General features: G+C 37.9%; 1 protein-coding gene across 5 annotated transcripts in view; it reads left to right on the forward strand.

The window, feature by feature from the left end:
• ORC3 (origin recognition complex subunit 3) overlaps positions 1–12,838 on the forward strand; it is a 72,881-nt gene that overhangs the window by 55,361 nt on the left and 4,682 nt on the right. For 3 of the 5 annotated variants that reach the window (XM_086707386.1, XM_086707387.1, XM_086707391.1), the window contains 4 exons: positions 2,639–2,780; positions 4,518–4,634; positions 5,371–5,450; positions 5,990–12,736. In XM_086707386.1, the coding sequence (XP_086563512.1) occupies positions 2,639–2,780; positions 4,518–4,634; positions 5,371–5,450; positions 5,990–6,095 (445 nt within the window). In that variant the 3' untranslated portion in view covers positions 6,096–12,736. Of the gene's footprint in view, positions 1–2,638; positions 2,781–4,517; positions 4,635–5,370; positions 5,451–5,982; positions 12,737–12,838 lie in introns of those variants that run through there. The other 2 variants (XM_086707389.1, XM_086707390.1) reach the window with 2 other exon arrangements.

The following is a 12,838-nucleotide window of genomic DNA, read 5'->3' on the forward strand; positions in this document are numbered from 1 at the left end:
ACCTGCTGGCCGGAATTGACCTTTTAGAACTTTAGTTAACCTTGCCCTCCTGTTAACCTTGCGCTACTGGGCTTTCCTGTTCTGTAGTTTTTGCCCCAGGTTTCTGGCTCCTTTCCTTTACCAACCTGTGGCCATTGTTATTGCTAAAAAATGTGGTGTATTTTAACATAATTGTAGGCTAAGTGCCAGGTTCCTTTCTGAGTTCCTACAAATCCCAAATTGTAGGCTTTGAAATCAAACAGCTATTCCTCTTTTGTGATCTTTGACCTAATTATGTCTGACTTTTTACCTTTCTGAGCGGTTACCGAAATAAAGTTGAGCATGATTGAATTGTGCTGTGTTGTGAAATCACAAAATTATCCATACTAGGATTTACTGTCTTTATCAAAATTGACTATCCCAGGCAGGAAGAGATTAGGATTGTAGCATGTTAGAACTAAAAGGGACCTGAGGAGTCATGTGGCACCTAAAGCCCAGAGTGAAGCTAGGACTTCTGGATAGTCACACAGTCCTAGTCTACTGACATCCATCAAAAGTCCCTCTCCATTTCTCCATACAGTCTCCAAGGAGACCACATCACAGATGTTTGAACAGAGTTTGGAGTCCTGGAGAAAAGATGTTTGTTAAAGATAAATATAAACAATAGACTTTGAGAGACAGGGTTCTCAGTTTACCTTGAGCAGCTCTTGATGAAACTACTGAGAATTATAAGTACTACTTTCTAAGTTACTGTTTTCACCAGAATACAAACTTCAACTTTGTAGCCCTTGTTGACACTAAGTGGTCCTATCAGTTCCCACAAAACCACCTCTTTTGTTTGTGACCTCTGCTTCTCCCAGCAAATAAGGTGCAGAAGTATGCTTCTATGCTAATCTCCACATTTGCAGTTGGACAGAAATCCTAATGTGTGATGATGTTTTGTCACTGTTGTTGTTCAACTAATGTAGCAGCCCAGTGTAAACAAAATACAGGCATATATTTTATTTTGCCTCTGATGGAGGTTCTTTGAGGGTATCCACATAGGCCTTTTGCCTTGGGAATTACCTGAATTTCTAAACATTAAATAAATTTAAAGATGTTAAAAAGGGAGAGGAGTAAAAATGAAAAATGTGAGATAATAGTTTTTTTCTGAAACTGACTCTGTCTGGTTGCCTTGTTTGATTTCCAGTCCTTACTTCATAGCAGGGACTTCCAACAGGGTCTTTTAATGACAGTCATTATAATGATTGGGGAGAGACAGCCTGAGGTTGGTGCAGGAAGAGCTGATTACAAACTGGGTAGCCAGCCAGCTAGGGAGGCGGTTGATGTTACAAAACCTGTGCCAGAGGCTACAGCTAATTTAACCTTGAGTAAGAGGTTAGCAGTACTTAAGGTACAGAATGCTGATCCTTAGCGCCAATTCAAAATCCTAGACTTTGCCATTGGGTTTTCTTCTGATGAACTCTGGGGAAGGAGCAGCATCTACAAGTGGAATGAGCAGGGGGCCAGGAGCTTTCTTAAGATGAGGAGAGGTGATGTGCATGGTTAATACCTCCATGTCCTCTTTTCCTTAAAGCTACTGACCACACAGGTGGAGCAGGTGTAGAGGGATTTTGTCCCAAGAGGGGAGACAGCCAGGACACGGGGAAGAAGAGGGTAATTTCTCTGGTGGCGAGGCTGAGGCAGCTGCTTTTTCTACCTGCACTTGGTGAACTGACACAAATCTGTCATGTGGCTAAAATATTTAAAGCCCAGGACAGGACTAAGTCCCCTGAATCTTTATGAAGGCATGTGAATGAACTACTTTAAACAAGTTAGTAACTTACTACTCTTACCCTTGCGTTGTGTTTGACAAGGTTTCTCCCTTCCAATTTGCTACCCTCCAGGCCACTCAAGAGTGATGTCACTGTCAGGGCAAGCTGATAGGCTCATTAGACATTGAAAGTGAACTTTTTAATGCTTTATTTCCTAAGTTCAAATTTCATTAAAATTGGTTTGTCATCTAGCTCATAAATAAGAGAAAAAACACAAGTTTCAGTGGTTTTTCTAATTGAAATTTTAGTGATGAACAGTTGGCTTGTTTTCTAATATTCTGAAGCTAAAATTTAGCCTTTTCTGTCTTCAAAAGTAAAATTTAATTCTAACATATAAAAACCTCCCACGTATCATTTCTATGAAACTTCAAAAAATTTTCCATGTTCCCAAAAGAATTTCCTAACTTCTTAAATCCAGGTCTGTCTGAGGTCCGTGTTGTAAACCCTGCCAGGAGTTACAGGTCTGCTGTGGTAAGGAGTGTAGCTATCTTGGTTTTCTCAACAATTACTTCAAGAAAGTATTCTTTAATACTGTAAGGTATCATAAAGCTTTTGAGCAGAAATGTAACTTAGGTACATTTGTTCCTAAAGGTTTAAATCAGAACTGAAATACAGTTTCTTAAACTCTAATGAGTCTGAAAGTTTTAAAAAATATTGTATGAAAAAGGTACAATTCTGAGTGAACCTGTACTATTATATTTGGCTTTTGTTTCATTTGTTTTTGGTTCTTGATTTTGCTTTTTAAGTAAGTTGCTCAGTCTTCCAGAGGACTGACAAAATGTTACACTGAAAATAAACCTGTGCTTATCTAAAAGCAGATACCTACCTCCCTTTGGCTGTTTCAGAGAATACCTTCTGCCTCCAGAGACACAGCCTCTGCACGAGGTGATGTACTTCAGTGCCGCCCACACTCTGCGTGCGCACCTGAACGCTGCTCCCAGAATCGCCCTCCACACTGCACTCAACAATCCTTATTATTATCTCAAGGTAAAAAGCCTATTTGTTACTCTGAAAGTTTGATTCAGACCCCAGGCTTCATTTACCACAAAAATATTGTAAATTTGCAGTCCTAATAAATGGGGAGTTGGTAGCGCAGGATTATACCTCTTTTAGGTCTAAAAAAAGTCTTTAGACTTTAGAGGGCATTTTCTAAGCCAGTGAATAATGCTGCCAACTTTCGATTGTGTGTAATGATCTTCCCCTTCATGTGGTAAAATGCCAGATCACAGGCATGAAGACACCAGAGTATAATGTTACTACTCTTGTGAAAATAAATGTTTCCTACAGACATAACATCAGATCATGGATCAAACAGTATTTAAAAGATCCAGATTGTTTCTGATATAAGAAATAAATAGTTTGGGATTTTCAATCAAAGAAAGATCTACTCCGAGAGAGTATCTCAAGAGCTGAGTATAGAGGATGGCCAATAATCTGGCAGGGATGAAACTCCTAAAACCCAGACATATTTGCTAGCTCCAAGAAGCTTTTCTTGGGGCACCTGGATGGCACAGTTGGTTGAGCATCTGACTCTTGACATCTGCTGAGATCATGATGTCACAGTTTGTGGGATCAAGCCCTGCATTGGGCTCTGCACTGACAGCACAGAGCCTGCTTGGGATTCTCTCTCTCTGCTGCTCCCCTGCTCGAACACATGCTCTCTCACAAAAGAAACTTAAAAAAAAAAAAAAAAAAAAAAAAGCTGTTCTTTAAACAGAGTTCAGTACAGTTCAGAGTTTTAAAAACTTCAGATGAAGCCATCATTTTAAACATTTCAGTAAGTTTATGTATACATGAAATAATCTGTTGGCAATTTGCTAATACGTTCATTTGTTTTGAACTCAGCTAAACACCTAGAAATCTTGGCCCAAAAGATATTTAAGAAATGATTCCATAAAAATCTATGAAGAATGTTCCACTTTACTGGTTTTCTATTCCAAAATGGCACTCAAGCTAGCATGCTAAGCATTACAAGAGAATACTGAGTAGGAATATAGAAATCAGTGGTTTTCAATGATGGTGGTAGTGGGGAGCTTGAATATTTCATATTTAAAGCACAAAATATTTTTATATAAAACACAAATTAAAATTTCTCTTCAGTGGTAGGTCACAGTAGAGATCTGGTATGATTTTAAGAGTCTTTGGGGAGGATATATTACAACCTCCATGTGTATGTATGTGTGAGAGATTGTCTCAGTAAGAACTATAGATTTCAAACAAGTTAAAAAAGATGGTTTTTGTAGGAGTTAGTTAGGATCTGCAGCGTTTGACAGCTTTTTGAGAAGTAACTTACAACTCTGGTAGTTGTATGTTGGTATTAATAGAGAATAATTATTGCTATAATTACAAGTGTTAGAAGTGGCATTTTATTGAAAATCCCAAGAAAGTCCATAAACTTTTTATGGAAAATAGAAATGCATTAGGGTCTCTGAAAATAATAATGTATGATTAAAATTGAAAAATTAATAATTGGATTAAAATGAAAAATACACTTGTTTTCTGATCCTGATTATTCTTCCAGTGACTAGGAGGTAAGGGGATGATGATGAAGACCTAATCCAAAACAAGAGCTAAGTAACTGTTAGTAAATGCAGCTCACTAAATAAAGGAAACCAAAGACTCCATGTACTGGCTTACTGAATTTAGTTTGAGGGTTCATTAATGGCTGCTTGTGTTCCTAATCATTTCTAAAAGGCAGACATCTTAGTTTACTGTTGTTTTTAGAATGAAGCACTGAAAAGTGAAGAAGGCTGCATTCCAAATGTCGCCCCGGACATCTGCATAGCATATAAACTGCACCTCGAGTGTAGCAGGCTAATCAACCTTGTGGACTGGTCAGAGGTAGGTCAGGGGGAAAAGAGCAAGCTGTATATTTGCCTCGCCATCTGTGACCATTCTCCTGGGGTTTTAATACTTTTGGTACTTTGGAACTCATCTTTCATTTTTTTAATGCCCTGTTCTTTTGTTTGGAAAGCGTAAATCCCCTCATATTGCAAAATCTCCTCCAGATAAGCAGGTCATTCAACGGTCCCACTCCAAGTCCCGTGCACTCTGATTCCACACCTCAACCGAGTGAATTTTGTGAGTGTGCCAGGTCAAAATAAGTATGTGACCTACCCCTACAGTTAACAGTAAGCAGGAGCTAAACAGTTTAGGTTGGTTTTGTTATTCCACAGAAGTGTATTATTAACTAGTGTTTCCCTTATCACATAAAACAAAAAAAATATTGGAATAGCTATACAACAGATGTAGCAATCAGGAAGTACAAGGAATGCTTGGCAAGGCAACCGACAACTGTTGTTACTAAGATAAATAACTTCTTTCCATCCTCAGAAGAACATTACAAAGTTAACTCTGTCAGAGGCCCTATTTAACAGATGTCACCATTTAAAAATATGCATGATTGGCACCTTCTAAGAAGATTAGTTCTAAGAATCTGAAATTTGGTGCAATATTTTAAAAATGTGCCAGCTATCAGCAGCAGTACTTGACCTGGCTTCATACAGTCATCAAATGCAATAAAAGATACTTGGCAGTGATAGAGATTTTTATTTTCTTCTGTCTTGTCTCTCAAAAGGCTTTTGCAACAGTTGTGACAGCTGCTGAAAAAATGGATGCAAATTCTATAACCTCAGAAGAAAGGAATGAAATTATCCAGTATCCTTTTTTAAAAAGCCAGTTCTACAATGTCCAGGTTTACATGGCGTATAAGCCTATAGTTTCTCCAGACTTATTTTAGAGATTTATAAAGATGTGCCCCAGACAACATTATTTCTTGTTAATATTAACCATACCATCCCAGAATAACTTGTTTCTAAACACTTATTCCAAGTTTAAAATGAGACCAAATCCCAAACTTGTATCAAGGTCATACTCCCTAATTTAGCAAAAATGTCCCATAACTGTCATTGTAATTATGTTTTTCTAAGGTGATCAATGATGTACTATTAGAAGTTGAAGAGGAAGCAATTTTCAGACTAAGAAAAATTAGAATTAGGTAAGCTTTAAGCACTTTACCATTCATGTCTTGTCGACAGTGGATTCTAATTACATTTGATGTTTTCCAGTAAGGGTTACGGTTTAATTTAGGAATAGATATTTGAACTTTACTTCAGTTTAACAACTGATGTTTTAACATTGAGATTTTAACCTTTTTGTCAAAAAATATGGCAAATTTCCTTAGCCGCAGCCTCCAGTGCTCGATTTATTAGAGCTGTTTCCGAACTAGAACTTTTAGGATTTATAAAACCTACCAAACAGAAGACTGACCATGTGGCAAGGCTAACATGGGGAGGCTGCTAGAAAGCAAAAAGGACACCAGTCATATTTATAAACCACCATGAGACTGTTGGCGAGAAATGTATAATCCTTGTGTGATGCTTCACCACAAATAGACTGCTCACCCCAAACAGGAACATATCAGAATACCTTTGGAGTACTTTAGAATCCAACAAATGATATGCTTACATTTTAACTAAAACCTCTCGCACATTATCACTGCAGTTTTCAGTCATTTCTAAATTATAAATGTTCTTGAGCACACATAGTTTATAAATGTAATAAATTCCTTTATCCAGGAGTATAAATTCTTTGCAGTTTGTTTAATAGAACTCATTACTGCTCCCTCAGTTTCTTGAACTGGCATTCCTCCCTTTAGTAAATTGTGTAGTAAGTAAAATGAATATTCTACAGGTTTATTTCTCCTAGTGACTAGAGGTTCTAAAACTGCCTCTGCTGCCCCATTTCCTTTAGTCTGAAAAAAACTTTAAATCCCAAGCTCTTTGGCTTTATGCTTAAATACAGTAAATATTCTACTTTAGAATGACCCATCATGGAGTTGTAGAGCCTGTAAGATCTTTACAAATCACATCTCAATCTTAGGATATCCAACTGAGGAAAGTAAAGTCCAAATAGAATGACATCTGGATCTCTTCCATAACAAGAACTCAAGACAGTGAAACAAAGCTACCCCGAGTTCATTATTTAATGTTCTACTCCCATGAGAGTTCTGGGACATATCTTTAAGAGTATTCACTTACCAAAATTACCATGAAGATATGACCACAAGGGGGAAAAAAATCAAATTCAGTAGAAACTTGCTTGTTTCACAAACCTTAGTACGAACTATGTAATTATAGGCCTTTTTTGTGTGTGCTGAAGTCAACTTGAATGTAGAAGTAATTAAATTTTAACATAAAGACTTTTTTTTAATGTTATTTGAGAGAGAGCACACACGTGCACACAAGCGGGGAGAGGGGCACAGAGAGGGAGAATCCTAAGCAGGCTGCGTGCTGTCAGCAAGGCTGATGTGGGGCTCCATCTCCTGAAGCAGGAGATCATGACCTGAGCTAAAATCAAGAGTCGGACACTTAACTGACTGAGCCACCCAGGTGTCCCTAATATAAAGAAATTTAATGGATAGCTTAAACCTCAATCCTGGAGTGTGTAAAGACATGTCATATAGTATAGAGTATCTTTGTCCTCTCAACATGATGGGCTGAAATGACATTATTGGGTAACTGCTCCCTTCCCCCTCTTTCTGCTCCAAAAACAAAAATGTTAGATGCACTAGATCTCAAAAACAAATTGTCAAAATGTTGCCAGGCTCTAAAACAAAGGGAAATCCCAAGGTACCAGAAATAAAATCAAATGCATGCCAGAACAGAAAACATTTAGCCCTGTAGAGCTGTTAGAAAGACAATTATTAGAGTAGCATTACTCTGAGGTAAATGTCTTCTCATCATCTTAAAGATGCCAGGATTTCTCATGGAGTGGTAAACACATGTACATGTGTGCGCAAAGAGCTATCAACGTGGAAATTAAGGAATTTGTGATATGCAGACACAAACAGCACCACCATAAGGAAGAAACTGGACACATAGAGGCATTTGACGCTTTGGCATCCATAAGGGCAGAGCCTCTGTCAAATGCATATGATTAGAGCAAAGAATAAATTCCTATTCTGTGAAGTATCCATGACTTACCTTCACAGCAACTAGCTCAGTATTTTTTTTTCATTCCCCTCCAGTCAAATGTGCCGTCACCATGTGTTTCATTTTTGGTAACAGTTGGTAAAATCTAAGGAAGGGGAATGTATGGATAATTTTGAGGATTTTCCACCTATTGCCTATTTAAGCGAGGCAGTTGACAATGGGAAAAGTTTTCCAATATCCCATGTCTTCTTAAGATGAAGACACCATCAATATCTACAATGTGATTTCCTCCAGCTTTCAAATGGTGCCAGTGAGCACCAGAGAAAATTATGTTTAGAAATTATGAATTTCAAGGACACTCAGAGCAAATTGCTTATTATACTGTACGGTACAGAGGAACTGGCCTCATACAGACAGGCTTACCTCTGAGGCACCCTGAGAAGTCGTAGCCCTGCTTTCGTTTTTCTTTTGTTGGGCATTCAGTTGAATTCATGCTACCTGAATGCGTATCATGCACTGAACCACTTTTCTTATTACCTACTTTAAAGAATAGGTCAGAGTAGCAAGACGGAAACTGTTGTTTTTATAGTGAATATCCAGAAAAGCTATGAAATTAAAGCTCATGAAGCTCATTAGTGGGATTTCTGGAGCATTAAGTGTCACCTCAGTTCTGCGTCCATTTCTTAATATAGTAAAACCAAAATACCAAAATTGGATATTCTGATTCATTACATCTTTGTTCAATGAAATACTACTCTGCAAACCCTGTAGTAGTTTGAAATTCATTAAAAAACTGTTTACTGAGTACATACCATACTCTAGGCACTGTTCCAGGCACTGTGATACTTCACTGAACAAAGATCTTTGCCCTCACTGCCCTCTAACAGAAGAACAGATAATTATATAGTTATGTGTTACAGAAAAAAAAAAAGAAAACAACAAAACCAGGATATCAAGCTGCAATTTTAAATAGTAGTCATGGCAGGTCTGAGAGGAGTTTTTGAACAAGTTGGTAAAAGATTCACCCCTGAAGTTTTATAGACGTGCACTGTTGGCAGAGAACAGCAGGAGTATACAAACTACATGGGAGGATCAGGAGGCAGCCAATGTGGGATAGGCAGGGTGAGCAGGCAAGAGACCAGAATTAAGGAAGGTGGGGTAGAATGCACGTAATTTAGGGCCCTGTAGACCACTGTAAAAGTCTTTGACTTTTACTTAGGGTAGGAAGCCATCTAAGTAAAAGATTTAGATCTTTAAATGATCACTGTGACTGCTATAGGAGACTGGGAGAGGTGGTAAGGAGACACAGATGAAGCAAAACAAAAACCACAAGACCACAATTGGGCAATCACTGACTAAGGAAGAGATGGTGAGACTGGAGACGGAACCAAGACTACTAGATGGACTGTTTTTTGGCTGAGAAACTAGAATAGAGATGCCATTAACTGACTGGGAATGATGATTTGGAGGAAAAGTTTGAGAGGCAAAAATAAGGAGTTTGGTTTTAGACATAAGTTTTGAGACCTCTATTAAACATCCAAGTGGAAATGCCTCCATAGACTAAGAATATAATATTTTTTAACATAATTTCCTACTTCTATCAAGGCAAATAAGTTTCTTTAAAGTTTATTTTGAGGGAGAGGGAGAGAGTGTGAGCAGAGGAAAGGCAGAGAGAGAGGGAGAGAGAATCCCAAGCAAGCTCTGCACTTGTGATGTGGGGCTCAGACTCACGAACTGTGAGATCATGACCTGAGCCAAAACTAAGAGATGCTTAACTGTCTGGGCTACCTAGGAATGCAAGAGGTTAATACAATCTTATGTCTTTAGGATTAGATGTGGTCACCAAACTGAGTATGAACAGAGGTGGCAAGGAGCCCAAGGTTAAATCCTGGGGCATATGTATGTTTTAACATTTAGAAAAATGAAGACTGAGCCAGCAGGGAACAAGAAAAAAGTTATGTAGAACCAACTGAAACACTTTTCAAGGTCAAATGTTGATTAGATTTAGCACTGTGGAAATCACTGGTAGTTTAAATAGAGTAGTGGAGAAAAGTCTGACAGGCATCCTGTATCAAATGACCTAACAAAATGTCCAAACTTATCACTAGTCCTGGGAAAGCCAGCCATACATTGTGTGATGTAACATGAACACTACAGCAGCATCTTGTATTAAATAAAAACTTCAGGGACGCCAGAGTGGCTCAATTGGTTAAGCTTCCAGTTCATGGTTTCACTCAGGTCATGATCTCACAGTTCATGGGTTCAAGCTCTGCGTCGGGATCCATGCAGCCAGTGTGGAGTCTGCTTGGGATTCCGTTCCCTCTCTCTCTGCCCCCTCTCCCCCTCCCCCTCCCTAAATAAACTTTAATTACTTTAGACCTAGCGTCCAGTTTACAGTTCAAAGTGATACAAAAGGTTAAATTAAATGACACTATGAAGAAACAGTCAAGAAGACAACAGGTCTAGTTGTTCCAGAAAGTCACAATCTTGATTTAATCCTGCTTTAGGGAGAAAAAAAAGCTGCAAACGATCTTTGGGGAACTAATGGGAAAATCTAAACTATGGCCCGCGTGTTAAATTAGGGAAGTATTTTAAGTAGAACAATGGGATTAAAGTTCTGTATAGAAGAACCATCTTATTCTTAGGAGATAAATCATGTATGTGTTCTTTGAAAGTTAAAAACACACATATGAAAGAACTATGACAAGGTAATTTTTCACATTAAGTTGGTCACCTTCTATGAAATTTTCCTAATAGAAGTTGGTGAAAAGGGAGTAAAACTAGAAAACTCTTGACTTTTGCTGTAAAGGTGGTAGCAGAAAAAAGGGTAATAGCTGGAAGAAGGATCACAGGATCAAGATTTTTCTTTTAATGTTTATTTTTGAGAGTGAGAGAGCTGGTGCCAGCGTGAGCAGGGGAGGGGCAGAAAGAGAGAGAGAAAGAATTCCAAACAGGCTCCGAGCTGTCAGCTCAGAGCCCGATGTGGGGTTTGAACTCACAAACCATGAGATCATGATCTGAGCTGAAACCAAGAGTTGAGGCTTAAGTGAGCCACCCAGGCACCCTCATTTTTTTTAATAGCATATTTTGTGTGCTTTTGGGAATGATCTAGTAGAAAATGGATGCAGTAATAGAGAAGACTCATCTTTCGGTGAGACAGGTATTTGGATCTAATGCTCCTTACCTAAGGCAAGCACAGGAGCAGAGCATTGGAAAGCCTTGTCTAGCAACAGGCAAGGGACAAGCTATTAGGTGCTTTAGAAGATTTGCTTGTTAACACCAATTACTGTATATAGCAACCTAAGTACAGCACATACCAGTACTGCCTTTTAATAAAAGAATGACTGTTAGCACATATAATTCTGTAACTATCTGTTAAAAAGCAATTTCAGGGATCTCTGGGAATTCAGAATCCCTAGGTAGCTATTACGATCTTTCTTACTAAGATCAAGTATGGTTGGTATTTGGACTAGAGTAATCAACTACTGGATCCATCTAATTATAAGTAAATCCAAGAAGTTGCTTACATTTTTTATTTTCTGGCATTACCTCACACATTACTTAAAATCAGCAAGTAGCCCATAAGCTAGAACTTTTTGGTAAGGTAATAAGCAGAAATTTGGCTGTGGAAGAAATTTTATTCTTGATCCAACTTGAATGTAGAATTAAAACTGTTATTACTTGTGGCTCCATTCAGACTGCCAGTACTGATTGTCCTTGTAGTAGATCTTGCCTTCCAAGTTAAACCAGCTTTTATAAATTTAATTCTGTGTGAAAACTCACACATGCTTACTTTGTTAAGAGTGTTTATCCTTTTGCCCTTACTGGGGTTAAGAAGGGATAAAATCCACTCTACTCCCACTCCCCCTCCGTATTCCAACTTACTGTCTACATTCTCCTAGAAACGCCCACATACCTACCAGTGGTTCTCAGCTGGGGACTGTTTCTTTCCCTAGTCCCCAACATGTGGCAATATATCTGGAAGTACATTTTTGGTTCTTTCAGGTTGGGGGTTGGGGGTGTGCTACTGGCATCTAGTGGCAGAGGCCAGAGATGGCCTAAACTCCTGTGACATGTATGACTCCCACAACAGAGTGATCTGGCCCAAATTGTCAGTAGTGCTGAGTTTGACAATCTCATTAGGTCATTAAAACTAGGTAGCTATTAAAACTAGGTGGCCATAAATTAGGTGGATAATTTATGGCCACCCTGTGCTATACCAATGCTTCTCAACCATTTAACGGGCATATGAATTATCTGAGGATCTTGTGAAAGCCCTTAAGCCCTGGCCTTGTTTAAACAAAAAATTGACAAGTTATAATCACCAAAATTAAAAAGGGAAAAAAAAACCAAAAAACTTCTCTTTGACTAATTAGGTCAATTATAAATATATATGCCCCAGTACATTTATGATTGGTTTAATTAGTGGAAATATGCTAAAAGAATTCAACAAAAGAAATCACTGAGCATTTTTTGCTCACTTCATTACAGCAAAGCTATGTTTGGAAAGGGAGTTAAATGTGATGAATCATGTTTTCATCTATCATCCTTTAAAAAAAAAAAAAAACTTGGATTCTACTCTTATCTTGGAGGTAAAAATTCTACAGCTGTTAAAACTGATTATATAACATTCTAGCATGCAGTCAGTTATAAGCAACTTGGAATCAGAACTCAGTTTTTGAAAATAGCACTCAAATCTGAGATTATTTGGTGTATGAAAAGATTTTTAAATCTTATTGGGAAATTAATTTCATTGATTCCTGAAAAGTGCTTACATTTAAAACACTGGCTTTATTCAAGTACTACCCATCTGTACATTAAAGCAGGTTAGAAGTAAATGTTTTATTCTTCCAACTAAATTCCAGTACTACAAGGGCAGTAAAACGACGACACACTGGGGAAAAAAATGCAGCAATAAACATTTGTTAAAACGATTGATAGAATAAATAAAAACTACCAAATTAAAAAAAAAAAAAAAAGAAGAAGAAAGAAAACTTAACAAAAGAAAAATCCATTCTGAAACCCCAAGAAGTCCTGGAATACAGAAATGCCCTCCCTCCTTCAATAATAATGTCCTGGGATTACATTCTAGATTATTAATAACTGGTTACA

This window comes from Puma concolor, chromosome B2 (assembly GCF_028749965.1).
Source record: "Puma concolor isolate L17-30 chromosome B2, mPumCon1.1.hap2, whole genome shotgun sequence".
Classification (NCBI taxonomy): domain Eukaryota; kingdom Metazoa; phylum Chordata; class Mammalia; order Carnivora; family Felidae; genus Puma; species Puma concolor.